The sequence below is a fragment of the Harpegnathos saltator genome, unplaced genomic scaffold, assembly GCF_003227715.2.
Source record: "Harpegnathos saltator strain DR-91 unplaced genomic scaffold, Hsal_v8.6 scaffold115, whole genome shotgun sequence".
Taxonomy (NCBI): Eukaryota; Metazoa; Arthropoda; class Insecta; order Hymenoptera; family Formicidae; genus Harpegnathos; species Harpegnathos saltator.
The window spans coordinates 2,052,414-2,070,799 of NW_020229890.1; the positions used below are offsets into that span (position 1 = coordinate 2,052,414).

At 40.8% G+C, this 18,386-nt stretch overlaps 3 protein-coding genes and 1 long non-coding RNA gene across 11 annotated transcripts in view; 2 read left to right on the top strand and 2 right to left on the bottom strand.

Moving 5' to 3' along the window:
* The window catches only part of Apoltp (Apolipoprotein lipid transfer particle), an 18,984-nt gene extending 17,952 nt beyond the window's left edge, over positions 1 to 1,032 (top strand). The window contains exons 21-22 of one of the 2 annotated variants that reach the window (XM_011150048.3): positions 61 to 180; positions 608 to 1,032. In XM_011150048.3, coding sequence (XP_011148350.1) covers positions 61 to 147 — 87 coding nt within the window. In that variant the 3' untranslated portion in view covers positions 148 to 180; positions 608 to 1,032. Of the gene's footprint in view, positions 1 to 60 lie in introns of both variants that reach the window. The other variant, XM_011150047.3, reaches the window with a different exon arrangement.
* On the bottom strand, positions 651 to 4,601 carry Tbc1d22 (TBC1 domain family member 22). 3 transcript variants are annotated; one of them, XM_011150043.3, is made up of 8 exons: positions 4,422 to 4,601; positions 3,555 to 3,735; positions 2,924 to 3,474; positions 2,546 to 2,676; positions 2,188 to 2,442; positions 1,864 to 2,113; positions 1,573 to 1,796; positions 651 to 1,297 (listed from the first exon to the last, which is right to left on the bottom strand). In XM_011150043.3, the coding sequence occupies exons 2-8, from the start codon at positions 3,635 to 3,637 to the stop codon at positions 1,157 to 1,159; spliced, it is 1,635 nt and encodes a 544-aa protein (XP_011148345.1). In that variant the 5' UTR covers positions 3,638 to 3,735; positions 4,422 to 4,601; the 3' UTR covers positions 651 to 1,156. The 3 variants fall into 3 exon arrangements, with proteins under 3 accessions (XP_011148345.1, XP_011148346.1, XP_011148347.1); XM_011150044.3 differs by having other exon boundaries at positions 4,219 to 4,422; XM_011150045.3 differs by lacking the exon at positions 4,422 to 4,601 and adding an exon at positions 3,927 to 4,189.
* LOC105188530 (tetratricopeptide repeat protein 39B) lies at positions 4,437 to 17,635 on the top strand. Of its 5 annotated transcripts, XM_019843838.2 has the most exons (13): positions 8,402 to 8,925; positions 9,023 to 9,082; positions 10,900 to 10,951; positions 11,054 to 11,079; positions 12,973 to 13,153; positions 13,402 to 13,534; positions 14,631 to 14,763; positions 14,852 to 14,951; positions 15,039 to 15,104; positions 15,192 to 15,910; positions 16,159 to 16,392; positions 16,510 to 16,657; positions 17,064 to 17,252. In XM_019843838.2, exons 3-13 carry the CDS (start codon positions 10,925 to 10,927, stop codon positions 17,064 to 17,066), a joined length of 1,770 nt encoding a protein of 589 aa, XP_019699397.1. In that variant the 5' UTR covers positions 8,402 to 8,925; positions 9,023 to 9,082; positions 10,900 to 10,924; the 3' UTR covers positions 17,067 to 17,252. The 5 variants fall into 5 exon arrangements, with proteins under 5 accessions (XP_019699398.1, XP_025159288.1, XP_019699397.1 ...); XM_019843839.2 differs by lacking the exons at positions 8,402 to 8,925; positions 9,023 to 9,082 and adding an exon at positions 4,437 to 4,790; XM_025303503.1 differs by lacking the exons at positions 8,402 to 8,925; positions 9,023 to 9,082 and adding an exon at positions 4,437 to 4,786.
* LOC112589594 (uncharacterized) lies at positions 7,573 to 8,110 on the bottom strand. Its single transcript, XR_003113656.1, has 2 exons — positions 7,867 to 8,110; positions 7,573 to 7,731 (listed from the first exon to the last, which is right to left on the bottom strand). It is a non-coding gene; the product is annotated as an uncharacterized LOC112589594 (long non-coding RNA).
* Positions 17,636 to 18,386: the final 751 nt, after the last annotated feature.

Genomic DNA, 18,386 nt, shown 5'->3' on the forward strand with positions numbered 1-18,386 from the left:
CTGTTGAGGAGTATACTTGTCAGATATCTGATCGATTGTCATTTTTTTATTATGTTACAGGAAACATTTGATATTAACGAGACGCTTTCGATGATACCACCATTGGACGATGCAGATTACGGTCAAATCGATATAGAGGACGACTGAAGTACAATTCCATAAAATCGTAACTAGATGATGGTAGCTAAATATCGCTGATATGTTATTCGTATTTATTTATATCGTACCTTCTTAAAACCTAGTGCATATACCTACCTCCCTTCCTGATCGAGGATTTACTTTGTAAGCATGTAGCATGGCACTGAGCTAGAAGCTGATTGAAGGCAAAAATTTATAAATTTGCACGACTTTATTTCCAAGTAATAGTAGAAAAATCTGATACCGAGAGTAGAGTTCTATAGAATTCACAGTCTACTGCTATATTTCTCCACACATCTTGAATGACTACAATTATTATAAAAAATATATCGATAATATACAAAAATAAAAATATATCAAAACAAACTGTAATCACATCAATAACATAGTATTGCGATGTTCTTAGAGCATTAAAGTCGTTAGAATATAAATATGATACAATAATAATTATTGGTTCTTCTCTAACTAGATACATAATAATAACTGAGAAGTGGATAGCAATATGTGTGGATTGGCGGAAGTGGTACAATCGTCACATAAAAACACAACAACAGGATCGATATATAAAACTTTTCTGTCTATATATTATCTGTATATATATAAGGTCTGAGAGACTTACTATATATAAAAATGTAATGCAAACCGGGAAATGGCAATTGATTCGCGTTACATTCTCCGCGCCTGTTTTCAAACCGCATTTACATCTGTTATTCCGGTGCGGAATATATGGCGAGTGTATCTAAAAGACTTCCCTCCATAAAATCCTCCTCGTATAACAAAGGAATAAACTCTATAACGACGCGCGTAGTAATCGAGGAAACCCAATAATCGACGTAGAGATAAACGTAGAGGACCGCGCGTCCCACAAACTTTCACAATATGGCCGTGATATAAGCTGAACGTCGCAGTGTACATAGCGACGTTAAGACGGAAGAGAAGGGCCAGCGATATCACCAACCCCTCGATGGTTTGGCCACTATTCATCCGCATAACTTTAACTCAATCCATCGAAAAATGGTCACCTGGTATCGTGAGCCTGCAGGTGATTCGGTGCGTCGGCGAATGTGAACTTCAACTTGTACGCCTCGGCCACCAGCACCCCAATCTCCGAATCCGTCCAGTTCTGAGTGGGCAGGTTTTGTAGCATTAACATCAGCCCCTGTAGCCCGTAAAAAAAAAATTACAATTGTATAACGCAATGGTTTTGTACATATTCTATGATTCTACAAGATTAACGAAAATGTAAGAAAAAGCAATAAAAATGAATGACAAAGTTTCATCTTTATAAAGATTTAAGATTAGCTCTTCTCACAATAATCAATTGATTGTCGCCGTTATTAAGTTTAAATTCTGATTAAATTCGAAATGATTCGATATTCTTTTCTATCGGCGGATGTCCCTACGATGCAAAAGTATTGTTGTTCAATGAATTACTTGAAAATCAGGTTGCAAAAGTAAATGACGCCTCCAGCGCAGAAGGAAGGCTGCACACACATAAAGTTGAAACGAAGCGAATCTGTCAGATTCCGCCAAATAGGTGTCCCACAGACGAATGGTACAATGAAGTGGAATTTCCCTGGTCAATAGGTTATTCATCCACCGAAAGGAAAACTGTAGATAATCTACCCCATGCTGATGCAAGTGCTGATGCAGTGGTGCTAGAAGAAATACGTTCAAGAAAAATGCCAACATACCATACTGATCAGCCTGCGTTTGAATATTCACCGTCAATCCTCTGTATCAGTTCCTTCAATTGATTCACCTTGTGCTGAATTCCCAATTGAGCAAATATATAATTGTCCTGTATACCGTCTAGGAATTTCGACAGGCACCAAAAACTGTCAGCCTCGATGATATCGCGTTGCTCCTTCGACAACGACGCTACGTCATAGTTCTCCAGATCCTGCCAGGCTTGTATGGGTACGGCTTCTTGCAAGAAAACTAAGAAGAAGGGCGTCACCAGGTCATTCATACCCTGCCAGAACAATCAATTTGTGTAATGTTGCTCTTCTTCGTTGCCGATGAGAAGAATGCTTCCACGACGAGTACCTGAACATAGCCAGAAGCAGGATGCCTGATCGCCCAGATATAAAGTATTCTTTCGAATATCAGCTGCACCGTCGTCTGCTGGAACAACGATATGAGCGGCGACATTCGCGGTATATCGATATGAATCTGTCGATACGTGTCTTGAAAAGCCTCATCACGCTCGACATCGTAGTATTGCTTCACCAGGTTCCAATAATCCAGCCGTTTGCGCTCCAACACATTCTGCCTACGCTCCAGATTAGCTGGCAAGTATTCCTGTGAGAATCACAAATGCGCTTACATAACGTTTCGTGGGAACGCTCTATCAATGGAGTTTGCCGATAATGCGGTATCATCGTGTTTTACCTTCGCTACTTACAGACAACAACCGCCAAGTAACAGAACGCAATTTAGCGGGCACGCCTGACCACGACAGTTGCCTCAGTTCGTCCAAATTCAGCACAGACGCTTCCAGAAGTAATTGGAACTTGTCTACTTTACTTTCGCCATCTGAACAAAATAAATGGTTCTTGAATTGCTTATCATAAATGTGTGTAATGAATAGAATAATATTTCTTGCAGCCAAAATTACAAAGAAACCATACAATGTGTGAGATTTATCGGCGTTTTTCTAGAAATAAAAACAAAAATAATACTGTGCTATAAACTGTGTAAGCAACAGAAGATAAATGAAATATTTCGTTTCTTAAATGACATAATGAAATTTGACCACTGAGAATAATTATTGGATACATACCTTGTTCTTTAGAAGGTATAAAAAACTTGACGGGTGGGTTGGTTTGTCTTAAAGGTTGCGGTCTACCAGGAAACTGTGTCGGTTTGTGCTGAGGCGATGCACCGTATTTCAAATCCACATCGTCACTGCCAAAATGCTGACTATTATTCACCTGTGAGTGAATGAGCAAATTCGCGTTGCGCAGATGCAACGGCTGCACCGCCAGACGCTGAAGTGCCTCTGCTTTCTTCTCTTCGGGTATTATTTCCTGTTGTACTGTTTTGGTGTGCGTTTGTCGCTCTGCACACGCGTTACCGGATCTGTGACTGTTGATGACACTAAGGGCTGCCGAGTGACTGACTTTTTTCGATATCTTCACATCCGAGACAGTACAAAATTCATCATCACCCGAATCCCATGCATCATCGACACTTTCTTGAAAATCCTGGAAGGAAGTAGAACCACTGCTTCCACCAGTACTGCCACCACTATTACTAGTGCCTGTTAGGTTGCCAGATCCGATTGCCATAGTATTAAATTTGCCGTGTCTAATGTCTTGCTTTGGACTTGGCCTTGAAGCAAATCAGTAGTTAGCAAGTTATCTAACACAATATATATTTGTATAGAAAATAATATCAAAGGAGATATATACCTCCCAGGCACAGCTCGTGTATTCTTCTTCCAGAAAGACTGATGGGTTGAAAGAGTCTGATGATGGAAACCTTGATTCTCCATAGCGGAGAAGTATTGAGTTAACTGGCACCTGGTGATCTCTCAACACAACTGTCGCTATATAGAATGTTCCTCATGCCCTTGCAATAACTACTGAAAATCTACAAATGCCAAAGATCTATTTTTATGATATTGTTATAGTAGCAAATATATTGTAATATAAATAGTGAATAAGAAAAATTATAAATTACATGCAAATATAATATTATAAAATTAATGCTCCAACACAAGCATAAAACTCAAGTTTAGATGCTTCATTACATATAAGATTGTCAAGTATTGTTAGTTATACCTATTCTTATTATTGGATTATATGTGCAAAGTGTCAAGCATACAACATCAAGCCAAGGCTTCTATGACTAAGCGACACAATGATAGCGTCAGAGTCGTGGAAATAATAACAGAAATAACGCGAAGAACAAATAATAAAGACGGGAGAGCGCGTGATCGCGGAAGTGACAAACACGTCGTCGTAACATATGATTTCCTAGGAACTCGGTACGGACAACGACGCGCCCAACTCCGACGCGGGCAGCCTCTATAATGCTACGCGTTATTCCTATAATTAAATTACACAGACGCACTTTGCGGTCGACAGAAATATACGTATCCGTGGGCTAACACAACGGACACCCGTCGCTGCCTGGCCCGAGAAGGTTATGTTGCGTAAGTTGCGTCTGTCGCGCGAACGCTGTTGTGCGAGCTGCTGATCGTGAAAAAGGAGTGTGCTGCGAGATGCCACGGAGCAGGACGACACGAGACGAGACGAGACATGCGCTTGGCTTACATTCGCCGCTGCTGTGGTCGCGCAATTATGCCGATCCTGTGTGAAATATCGCAGCTGAGAGTCAACAGCTTTACCGCTAGCGCGTTCTAGCCTATCAGTAATCAGTATCGTCTATGCCATCGCGGCGTCGACACGACGACTACGTAGTTCCCGTCTCCGTCCAGGTCGTCGTCGTCGTCGTCGTCGTCGTTTAGCTGGACGACAGATCGTAATTCTAACGGCCAGCGCGATTTATTAGTTGTTCCTGTTCTCGCAAGTGCGCGGCACACTCCGAAGACGCTACACGCCCCTTCGGAGCTACACTGGAGCTACACTTCGACTCAGTGGCGGCGACTTTGCTTTCGTCGGCTCGCGCGTCTCGGCTAGTAGGTATGATTTTGACATATGACCGACTGTTTTGGATGCGAGCGGTAGTCGCCTGCTTCTGTGTGTATGTACATACATTGCAGATGTACTTATCATGTATTTGTTTTGAACTTCACATCTAATTATCTACTTTATACCTGCTGTACATGTGTTCCTTCCTCCTCTCTCTCTCTCTCTCTCTCTCTCTCTCTCTCTCTCTCTCTCTCTCTCTCTCTCTCTCTCTCTCTCTCTCTCTCTCTTATCCTGTAGATAATTATTCCTTTCCTCATAATTGGTTTGTTCCATCCATATAAGCGCAAAGATGATTATCTACAAATGTGAGTTCGCTGGAATTGTACAGCATATCTTGCAACTTGCGATCTTGACGGCAGAATTCTCTAACGAATTTGGAGTTAGTTTTTCTTTAACGGAAGAAGAGCTTTTTACATTTACGAAAAACCACAGATGGGCAGATATATAAAACGAAACTATATACTTTAATTAATTTAAAATAAGAGATTTACTCTATGTTCCTTTATCTCTTCAGAGAATATAAACTTCATGGAGATATTTAAATGATGCATAAGGAAAGTGGGATATTCTTTAGACAACTTTTAGAAATTCGTGTCGTTTGGATTGAGAATCAGAATCAGAGAGGATCAGTTATTAGAAGAGCTAAAATTATAAAGTTCCGCATAACATCGAAAAAACTATCTAATTATCGATTAAAAACAGGTTATGTAATACAGGTTAATTAGCAATTCAGATACATTTTTTTTTATTTACGGGTGTTTTTCTTTTTTTTTAGACGTTCATTTTCATACTATAGTCCATATTGTTTTGTTCCTTGTGAATCACACTTTTAAGGAAATATACTACAATGTGGACTTACGTGTCACGCAATAATTTACATTTATTACATGGAAAATTTCATCTATTTACAGATGAATTTCGAAATTTATTTCTAAATTTCTAGTACTTTATATAACTCGACCTTATCGTTAATGGCTTTTTTTATACAGAAATGATGAAGATTTTTATATAGAAATGATAAAGATGAAGAGAAACTGTTCCTTACGAAAATTTTTATATCTTAGCCAAATTAATAGACTCTCACGCGTGCAGTCAAACGTACAGTAATTTGTGACTTATATAGATGACTTGTATATTGAAAACGTAAAACAATAAAACAAGAAAAATAATGATTATTCTCATGATTATTCTTCAAGGTTAACTGCCATATCGTAATTATTCCACTACGATATTCCAGTGTTATTCCACTACTACTTTCACTATAATACGTAGTATCTCGTAGTATCTCATTTTAGTATCTCATAGTAACTTTTTTCTGTTATTTTGTTCTGTTATTTATGTTAGTATATGCTAATTATTCAGGCTGATAACTTCAATATCGCACATAGAAAATGTAGATTACAGTTTATGGAAAAAAATATACTGTTTATTCATAAGATTCACAATTTCAATTCCCAAATTTCAGTTAAATTAACTCAGCCGGCTGCTGAGTGCTAATGAATTGTTAATGAATTGCTAATGAAAAATAAAAAAATAAAGAAGTAAATAAGTAAACTATCTCTTTATATTATATTTGTTTAATATTTTTAATTAATTGGTTCATATTACGTATAATTCAACTTACTACGCAATAGTTCACAACATATAATATGAAATGAAATTTGATTAAGACAAGTTGTTTATTAAGAAAATTCTGTTGGCAATTCTCTTAGTCACTTGTTAGTCTAACTGGAGTCTGATAAAAGTCATCCTAATCCTAAATTTCTCTCTCTCTCTCTCTCTCTCTTTCTCTCTCTCTCTCTCTCTCTCTCTCTCTCTCTCTCCCTCTCTCTCTCTCTCTCTCTCTCTCTCTCTCTCTCTCTCTGTTTATTTTAGACATTTCTCCACATTTTATAATTTCTTTCGAACATTTTCCGATATACTCGAATGATACACTTCCGACACACTTCCCTATGATACACTCGAACGATCGATCAGAGAGTAACCAGAAGTGACTGAAAGCCGCATTAAAAGAAGATGCCCAAAATTCTTATGATCTCTGGCCTTAAGAAACGTACGATTGAAACTCGATGTATTTTGTATATTAATATCTATTCAATTTCCGTTGCACCATCCATATTAGTCATTGCAATCAGGAGATATAGACGATAAAGTAGGGAAACCCCATCATCGGATTTCTCAAAGCTACAAAGAGCGATAAGAATGTTAATGTTATTATATACGTATATTTGATAAAACAAGCGTCACATTTCGAGCACAACAAATCTGAAACTACGCTGATACTTGAAGCGAAGTCAATAGTTGTTGTGCGGATGTCCTGAGGTCACGTGAGTAAAACCGAGGTGCAACAGTTGAGTCAAAATGTGGTGATTTATAGTATATGCATGCGATGAATCGAAGGAGTTGCCTCCCCGCGGTGATAGCGGGGACAATGGCTCCTTTATAACGTTTAAAGAGTATAAGAAGGAGGGTGAAAACTCCGAAAACTTTGAACTGCCTTTAATGCCGGCATGTTGGACCTGTACGTCTGTTCATTACCAGAGTCGTGATAACGCTCGTTTTCCATTTGTGAGTGAATACGATCGAGGCACCAGTTTCGTATCAGGTACACGCTGCACGTTTTGATAAATCAAACAGAGATTGGTGTCGAGGTGATTGTTGTCGATGGACTTGGAACAGTCGAGTGTCGCATACATTACGACTGTTCTATGGTTTCTTGGATGTGGTGAGCACCAATCCAATGTTGAGGAATCAGCAACGTCGCTAAGCGATATATATTTTATGCAATATTTATTTCTGATCTATATAATTTCATTGACCGACTGTGTCGCATTTCAACGAGCAACAACGGATATTCGACAGTAATAGTACGTCAGAACAAATATTTTGAACTTTTCAAGTTTCATAGTTTCGTCCGCTTCATAGGTCCACGCTGAAAGGAGAAAAGCAAGGGCCGGTTACTCCAATTTCTTGGTAAGTTAACTGATAGTTAAATCATATGTTTACTTTTGTTTTTCTTCCACTTTAAACGAAGACAGACATCTGATTTAACTATCAGTTGACTTACCAAGGAGTTGGAACAACCGGCCCCGTTGAGGAAGCCCGTTTAAAGGTCGTCGGTTAAAGCAACAGCTCACACGCGTATCTCCTGCGCATAGTTGGACGAGACTCGCCGACTCGATCGAGCAATCGCGAAATAATCGCGAAACAATCGCGCGGCGAGAGAGAAGCACGGGAAAGGTGCTTCTAACGGAGCCGCTGGTACCTTCCAACGGTCCTAGGCGCACAAGGGCGCACAAGGGTGGCCCCGTGACCCTTGTTACGTTACTGATCCTTCCAGGTCGTAACGACCCCCGGACGCTCGAAGTCACGTGCCTCCGCCGACGCTGTCGACGAACGGTGAGAGAGAAAGAGAAAGAGAGAGAGAGAGAGAGAGCCCGGCTGTCCGCTGCGGTCGATACTAATCAGTCAGTGCTCGGTTCGGTGGCGAGTTTTCCCGCGGCCGATCTTCGGGGAATTCGCACCGCGCGCGCGCGCGTGCGCGTTCTTTCCGTACGACGGAGCGAAGACACGCGCGACGGGGACACGGAGATAAGCGGAGGCTTATCGGCGCTAATCGCGCGACGGTGATAAGGCCACCGCTTGCGCCGATCCTGCGGCACGCGCGCGGCTGCGATTCCTCTTCGCGTGCTCCCGGCTGGCAACGATCGATTCCGCGCACACCTACGTCTTAACCGGCGTGACTTTCCGCCGCGTCTAAGCACGCACCGCGCCCTATTTTTGGCTGAATTATTGACGGGGATCGATCCACCGTGATTACGCGCGCGCTGTCGCACGCAGCCGTCCACGCAGCCACGCGCGCATTTATGCAAGTGCGTCACCTCGAAGTCGCGTCGCGTCGCGTCGCGAGTGTGCACCGGAGCCGAGGAGGAGCGTACGCGATGCATTGTTATCCTTGCCGCGGCGTGTGTACTCCGCGTAGCGCGTGCTGTGTCCCCGCGGGCACGTGGTGAGACTGGTCGACTGGTGATTGATTGATCGATCGATCGATCAACGAGTGCCGCGTGATCTTATCTTGCGATCCGGACTTGCCTTCACGTTATCAGGTTTTTTCCTCTCAAGACACGTACGCGTCTATTTATCTGTCATTTGCTTATCTATTCGTCTCTCCGAATACCTTCTTTCATGATAAATAATAAAGTACACGAACTTGGCGTCTACAGTTGGATTAATCTCACCAGGCGGATGTTAATCGGGCATCCGGCAGGCCCCGCTTTCGCTCGGTAAGTTGCGCGAGATTTCTCGCGGAATAAATCCGCGCACGTTATTGATTTATCTGCCAGCCATGCAAATCGGGATGCCGCTCGCGATATCGTTGCGCGCGATATTGCGAAATCTCGTTTGCGAGCGATTATATCTTTGTGTCGCGACGTTTGTTATCTTCGCCTCGTGATCATTGTACTCGCCGTGAGAGCTCGCTCTCAGCGTAAATGTGAGCGAGCGGCGCTTTCCGCGATTCTCCCGCGGATCGTCGCAATATCGGTGCGTCGTGCAAATTTTCGAACGCGCGCTTTCTCCAATGCGCGTCCGTCCGCGCGCGCGTGTGGGGGGATTTAGGAAATGTAGGTCTAGTCTTTTATACTTTCTTCGTGGCAGTCTACTTTCCTTCGCGCCGCACCGAATCCGCTCGTTTCACTCATCAGTCGGTCGCCGTCGTCGTCGCGAGTTCGCCGTGTTTTCCAGCGGGATCGGAAACCCGAGCCGCGGGCTTTTCTCCCATCGGCGTGACGTCGCGTCGTTCATTTCGCGAGATCCTCACGCGGTGAAATCGAGCGCTCCTTCGTAAACAGCACCGCGTCGGATCTGCACTCGCGAGAGCCGAGGGAACTTCCGCTCCGAAAGTGATTGCACGGTGTGTTGCGTTGATCCCGATGAATTCGCGCGCTTCGTATCCGTTTCGCTCCGAGTATCGTCGATTGGGAGTTGAAGCGATTTACCGTCAGTTCCGACCAAGTTCGGGCGCTATCCCGTGACGAAGGAAGGTTTCCCTTTAACGCGTTTCCGTGGAAAATTACGATGTTGACGCTACGCGACGCGGTTGTGTAAAAACAAGTCGGTCGATCTGCAAGTTTATTTCCCAGCTATATACGTTCACTTGTGGTTTTGTCACGAGTTCTTTGCTCCCCAGCGCTTGTAGCAGGCTTCGCAGCCCCGTTTCGCGTTGCACGAAAGCGGAATTAACGTTTAAAATTTAAAAGGGGGAACAGTGGAGAAAATAAGAAAGTCGACGGCTTTGTTCGATTATGTTACATGGTTCTCCGCAATGCAGGAGGAAGTTGGATCGCTTTCCATGTTTTCGGTGGCCAAATAAGTAGCGCAATAAGTTCTTGCAGATGTAATACGAGGGTTATTGAGAAGTATAGACCGTAGATAACATAAAAATATGTCTTGATAATCTTATTTTAAAATAAAGAGTTATCAAGGACAGGCATTTGAAGAATTTCTGGAAATTCATATTGCGAAAAAACGCTCGTACAATTCCGTGGAACTAAGTAATGCAAATTGCGTTCCGTTCATAACAACGCAGCAAACTCGTAACCGTTTTTGCCGACCAACGTAATCGTCATTGTTATCGCTAATCAGCTACGCCAATTATATATTGTTAGTATATTCCATTTTCGTGCCAATTACGGATCTTTCGTGCGTCAAAACGGTATTTCGCAACGTCGTGTTCTTCAATATCACAAACGCTGCGTTCGCGAAAAATTGAACTTCAAGCGAATAGTACGAACAAACTCGAATTCTGCAGCACGAACTGAATAAATCGAACATAATCGAGTATTATTTGCATACTGATTTATTCTTATGTTTAGTGCGATGATTCCTACATCTTGCTAATACTATTATTGCTCGCGATATTTTTCAATCAAGAAATATCGCGAGCAACATTATTATATTTCCGCGATATTATATCTTTTTAATTTTGTGTCTCTCCTCGTAATATCCCTGTAATAGTTTTTTGCTTTAATTATTTTTATCAAGTCTTGAATAATATTAAATTGTAGATTGATTTTCCGTCATGTTTTTATTATGTTCGCAGATCGGTCTTCTGAAACAGATAAAACATGTCGGATGTTGAAGGAGACGATGAGGTAAGCGGTTTCTTGGTGGTATAATATAATGACAAAAAAATTAAAAATTTAGATGATTCAAATTTGCGTGTGTGTATTTTATTACATATTATTACGTTTCAGTTCCAAGACGCGCAGGAATCTCTGCAGTGAGTATGCTGGTGCATATGCTACATGTAGGGTTGCCAGATGGCCTTGATTTCCGGGATTGTCCTGGAATTTTCTGAAGCTTGTCCCGTGTCCCGGAATTTAAGTCTCTTGTCCGGGAAAATCAGCATTTCAAGAAAATTATAATCATAATATTCATGTTTTTAACTGATACTAAAAAAAATGTGAGAGCAATCGTTGGGATTTATAAGGTCGAAAAATTTGACGTGCGACCTGAAAAAACAGTATAGCAAAAGAAAAAAAGGTCAATCGTATGATTTATGTCTAAACTTCTCTCTGCTAGTATTTAATTCACATATTTATTCATTGCAAGTAAGCAACGACATCTCTCTTAACCGTTTTATCCCTCTATCTGTCAAATTTAACTAAAATTCTCTAATGACCTATTTTTCAACCTAAAAAATGTCCCGGAAATAGTAATTTTGCATCTGGCAACCCTGGCTACATGTTGTTTTATTTAATATGTATATTACTTTACTATACAGGGTGCACGATTTATCTGAAGACATTGAAATATCTCGAGAACTATGCATTGGATAAAAAAAGTGGTTAATGAAAGTTGTTAGTCTCGAAGGGGGACATCCAATGATACCAAACTCGACCTCCCACCCCACCCCCTGGGGGTGGGGGTTGGGGGCAACTTTGAAATCTTAAATAGAAACCCCCATTTTTTATTGCAGATACGGATTCTACGCCACAAAATACGTAAATTTTGTCCGAAACTTTTTTTTGATTCGTGATAGATGGCGCTGTAATCGCAAAAAATTATGTTTTCCGCAATTCTCCAGAAATGATCATTGGATTGAGAAATAAAAAATACCTGTTCAATATTTTTAAAGAACATAATAAAAGTTATTCCCCCCCCCATCCTCTCGGGGTAGGGTGGGTGGTAACGTTCAAATCTCAAATGGGAACCCGAATCGAAGAGGGAACTGCTCGACACGCCTTTCTGTGGGGTTACCTAAAAGATAAGGTTTATCAACAAGCGCTAACAACTCGTGAAAACATGGTAGAACGCATAAGAAACGCTTGCGCTGAAACTCCCGCAGATATGCTTCTATCCTGTGTACAGTCATTTGAAAAAAAGGATCAATAAGCGTATTGAAGTTGAAGGTAAAAATTTCGAACACTTACTCTAATTAATTGAACAGTGAGAGGCAAGGGGACTCACATTAAAAAAGCACCCCGATCTGTGAGAGGCAAGGGGACTCACATTAAAAAAGCACCCGAAGGGAACATAAAACTACTACGTCCTCGTCGTTGTTCCTGTGTAACGCTAAAAGTAGTTTCTCGGAAAAATTCAACGCTACTATCACGAATGAAAAAAATTGTTTCAATAAAAATTTCACGTACAATCTAATTCTGCAATGAAAAATGTGGGTCCCCATTTGAGATTTGAACGTTACCACTCACCCTACCCCGAGAGGATGGGGGGGGGAATAACTTTTATTATGTTCTTTAAAAATATTGAACAGGTATTTTTTATTTCTCAATCCAATGATCATTTCTGGAGAATTGCGGAAAACATAATTTTTTGCGATTACAGCGCCATCTATCACGAATAAAAAAAAAAGTTTCGGACAAAATTTACGTATTTTGTGGCGTAGAATCCGTATCTGCAATAAAAAATGGGGGTTTCTATTTAAGATTTCAAAGTTGCCCCCAACCCCCACCCCCAGGGGTGGGGTGGGAGGTCGAGTTTGGTATCATTGGATGTCCCCCTTCGAGACTAACAACTTTCATTAACCACTTTTTTTTATCCAATGCATAGTTCTCGAGATATTTCAATGTCTTCAGATAAATTGTGCACCCTGTATATATATTATTATTTTATTGCGTGAGATGTCGAATATATGTATTTCTCATTCACGCAGAATCACCTCCATGGATTTGGATACGGCGATAATGGAGGCGAAGAAGGCGATAAACCTCTTTTTCAACAACGAATTTGAAAAAGCCAAGGAGATCCTGCAGCCGTGGGCAGACAGCAGCATGTACCACTCTCTGGGGGCCACCGTGTTGGCGTTTCTCGAGGCGATTTTTTCCTTCGATGTGGTACAGGATCATTTATTATATTTTCCGTTTGTTACGCTTCTGATCATGCAAGCTGGCATAATAGCCTCGGTACATGTGGTTATATCACTTAAAGTCTCTCATAGAAAATACATCAGTTACTTTAGAAATATGTAGCTTTATGTATTGAGGCTATCACATATATCGTTTTGTGTTTACATTTTCGTTCATCTGACTTGCAATCGCGTGTGTGAAATTACTTGTCTTTAATAACGTATCATGTGCGACAGAAATGCCTGGGTAACGCGAGGGAGACGGTGAAGCAGTGCATGCACGTGTGCTCCAAACATCGCAAGCAAAGCTCCATCACGCAGAACTTCGGAAAAATGGTCAAAGGGGTCAACTATGACGATTATACAATCGGTAATGCGTTTATCGTGTGTTTCAGCATGATATTTGTCCCCTCTCTTGCACATCACGTGCGCTGCGGATAGCTTGAGACAAATGTTAATTAGCGATAATTGCCGAGCATCGAATTAATGACCATTTCAATAACACAAGTGCTTCAGAAGCGTTTAATTTGTCTTTTATAATAATGCAGAATTGGTTTTTTTCCGTCGATCCGAGTTAACGTAGAAGTTTCGAAGGAGAGCTATATATATATAACTTCACTCTCCAGTGTGTGGATTTTTTACCCGCTACATCGCGTTACATCGCTGGCGATTCAGCGACGCAATATTAACGTACAAATTTTCCTTAATGACCGACTAGCTAATATCGGATGTAATCTCGTTGACCTCTTGACTGTGGAGACAGAAATGTACTAGTCGTGCCATTTTTGTGTTGGGAAAAATGTCGAATTTTCTTTATGATATTTTTATAATAAGGGTTTTTGGGGTCGCTGAATCCAAATTTGATATTAAAATTCCAAAATTCAAAATGGCGGATCCAATATGGTGGGTCAAAATTATGAAAATAATCGGATATTTATGAAAGTAGGTATCTATATGTTTTTGGGGTCGCTGAATCCGAATCTGATATCAAAATTTCAAAATTCAAAATGGCGGATCGACCATGGTATGTCAAAATTATGAAAATAATCAGATTTTAATGAAAGTCGGTATTTATATGTTTTTGGGATCGCTGAATCCAAATTTGATATCAAAATTTTAAAATAAAAAATGGCGGACCTAAATTTTTAAAATCAGATTTTCATGATTTTTATCATTTTGACTCGCCATGTTGGATCCGCCATTTTGAATTTCGAAATTTTGATATCAAATTCGGATTCAGCGACTCCAAAAACATATAGATACCCACCTGTATGCAAAAAACAATAGTTTTACTATTTTTTTTCTTCGATACGTGTATACACGTCATCCATACTGGTGGCACGACTTTTTCATGCGGCTATCACGTCATCCACAGTCAAGGGTTAACAGTAGTTGCTCAACAAGTTTTTTTACGTAATATGTCTTAATGCATGAAAGGAATGATCTGAGGAGAATTAATATTGCAGAGGAAGTGCATGCTGAACTCTGTTATGCTGAGTCGCTCCTCATAAAGTCGATGCTCACGCTTGTGGAAGATGAAAGTCTGATCAGCTTTGTCAGGGCAGGATTGAAAATTCGTTCCTGTTTCTTGTCGTACAAGTAAATAAAACCCAACGTCGCACTGACTACCACCGTCGTCCCGTACATTCAATTACCCCGACAACTCACGGCCGTTATTCTTTTACAGGGAGTGCATGACGATCCTGAACAATCGCAATTGGGATAATGACATTCACAAGGTGCACTTTGAGAGCGGCGTTCGTATGGGTATCGGTACATTCAATTTGGTACATACACGCAGTTACCTTCGTTAACAACAAAACTGTTGCTCCATTATGAGTACTTTCATTAAAAAGAATTGCCTTCTGTTCCAGTTGATATCAATGTTACCGACGCGAGTTGTCAAGTTGGTGGAATATGTCGGATTCTCCGGCGATAAGGTGACGCATTGATGATGTTATATTATTCCGTAAACCTTTGCTCCCTCTCGAGAGTGTTATTGATTGTCTTATCGACGTCATCGGCAGGAATACGGCCTATCAGAATTGATGACAGGCTACGGACAGAGGACAGGTCTCCGACACATCTTATGCGTGATAACTTTGTTGTCATACCATCTGATCTTCATGTTTATGCTGTGCTACATGGACGGTGATCTGGATTGGTGCGAGCAGGTGTTGAACGAAAAGCTGACGCTCTATCCGAAAGGAGTGTGGTTTTTGTTCTTCAAGGCCAGGCTGGAGTTAAACCGCGGCCATATCGAGGACAGCATAAATTGGTACACTAAGTCATGGAAGAGCCAGACCATGTGGCCGCAGTTCCATCATCTGTGCTTCTGGGAGTTAATGTGGACGAATTGCATGCTACAAGAGTGGAACGAAGCGCTTTCGTTCGCAATGAAGCTTTTGCAAGAGTCTAACTGGTCTCCTACCATCTACTCGTATCAGAAAGCGGCAATCCTCATCATGCAAAAATCGTCGAACTATAGCGATGAACAACTGATAGACAAGCTGATGGTTCAGGTGCCTGTCTACAAGCAACGTATCGCCGGCAAGTCCGTGCCGATAGAGAAGTTCGTGATCAAGAAGGCGGAGCGTTACTTCGCGCAGAAAAAGTTCCTGCTCGTTCCCATGTTTGAAATGATGTATGTATGGAATTTCTTCCGAATACTTGGCAAACGGCCAGACTTGATGCTGGATATATACAAAACACTGGAAGAGGAGGAAAAAGCATTCGAAATGGCACCGTAAGTGTCTTGTACGATCTCTAACTTTTGTTTTATGCAAACGCTTATTAGCACAGTACTGATATAAATAATGCGTGCATGCATATGTGTATGTGAGTAAATAGATAAACGATCTTACGTAAAGTAGGTAAACTGAATGAGCGATCATGCATGAATTATACGCACAAACATTTTTATAGTTGAAGGAAAAAGAAAACAGAAACAAGAAAAAGATGTTGACTTTCACATATGCGCGATATCTCATATAGGAAAAACGAGTTCGACGCAGATAACAGAGCACTGCTGTTGCTACTGAAAGGCGCTTGCCTGCGACAGATGCAGCATCCTCTGCAGTCGGAGGAGTGTCTGCGTCGTGTCCTGCGGCTGGAGAAATCTATTAAAGAGGACACGTACTTAATACCTTATGCTATCGTAGAGTTAGCACTATTGGCCCTGGACCAACATGCCTACAAAGAAGCTGCAAGTTATCTGCAAGATGTCAAGTGAGTGACGAGTTTCCTACAATATTGTTATTACATTAATTTAATGTTGATACCGGGACTCTTTTGATTGGTGCAAAATACAATCAAGTTAATCGTATTTAAATTTCTGTATTTTAGGAAGAACTACACAGGCTATTTATTGGAATCCAGATTGCACCTCAAAGTACATGCGAATTTAATGATGACTGAGAATATGAGCAATGACACACCGGAGGACGAACGAGTAGAATTTACTGCCAATAACTTAGCCGCGGGTCCAAGCACAGTGAGCTTTATAATATATTAAAATAAACTTTCTCTCAACACACACACACACACACACACACACACACACACACACACACACACACACACACACACACACACACACACGCACACGCACACGCACACGCCCACGCGCACGCGCACGCGCACGCGCACGCACACGCACACGCACACGCACACGCACACGCACACGCACACGCACACGCACACGCACACACACACACACACACGCATATATATATATATATATATATATATACCAGATTATAGAAAACTATTAGGTTTACTTTGTTTTAACTACATTCTTGCTGCTGATTCTTCTTTTCCCCAACATCTGAATATATATTTTTATATCATACGCATGATAAGATTTGTGACGACAATCGTTTTATATTTATATTCCATAGTGAGTTGGTGATCCCTCTTTCGAAAGGCCTTGTGCATAGCTTTCCTTCGATGTTACGCTAAGAGAAGGCTCTTACGGATCCATCGGAACCTCTACAATGGTCGGACGGACTTTCGTTAGTAGTGTTCGTAGTGTTCGATATCAAATGTATAAATTATTATATTTTCCTCCACGAGGAGATGAATAAGATAGCGTACGAGGCTCGACAATCCTTCGTGAGGATAAATCGAGATAACTTTATTGTGCAACTGATTATAAATTATATTTCTTTGCAAAATGACGGGGAGAAGATTGCAGTATATTCTACGAAACTTTACGCGAAGGTAGCGCGAAAAGTATATGTTTTATAGGGATTAATATTATTTATATTTACATATTCTATACATAAATAATTTTTTTTCACAAAAAAATCGGTGAGATCTTGAGAGTGAACTGTAATCGTCCAATATAATTGGTGAAAGATTGTTATCAATTGCAATTGACTTGCAAGACTATATATGCTAATATGACTTGGTAATCCTCACTTGGTGATGGATTATGTAGATGGAATAATAAAGTGATTTCTCAAAATAACTGTTTCTCCTCGAGCGAGTTTTTAAGATTATTGTTTATCGTCTATACCAATTTCATAATTTTTCTAAAATTCGCAAAAACTTTATTAAAATATTGGTATTTAATATGGTGAATAAAATAATTAAACAAAAACTATGAAATTTATGACAATAAATGCGAAAAAACATTCCCATCAAAATCATAATTTAATTTTCCCTCCTCTTCTTAAGATACAATTAGAAAAACTTTAATTATTAATTGGTTTTAATTAATATTTATAAAAATGACAAATACATTTGTCGATATATTTTTTACTGATAGGGGAAAAAAGTATTTTTCGAGTTATTTTCGAGTTATTCGCTACCAAATTTGGTATATCCAAGGTCCATAAATAGAGGAACGGGACAAGGTAAGGTCTTCTCACAGCCGTCGTTTTCGAACCAGAGAATCTGTGTTGGTGTATGTGGTACTCCAAAGAAGGAAAGGGGTCATGGGCGGCTTTTAGCCGATGTGTGTGACACGGATAGACCGAGCCGGCTATATGTATGTACAGAGAGGAACGTGAGAGCGACCAACACGGTATTTTCGACGACACCGACTTTCTGCACTGGGAAAGGACGTCATCTATATCCATTTTGAGAGGGGAACTACGATGCTACATCCACTTTCAGGTTTCGGCGGTAAAACCTGTATTTGGTGGCAGTTTATGTTACATCCACTTTTAGGCGGTTTATGTCCGTGCTACAACCATAATAGCGTACTTGACAAGCAC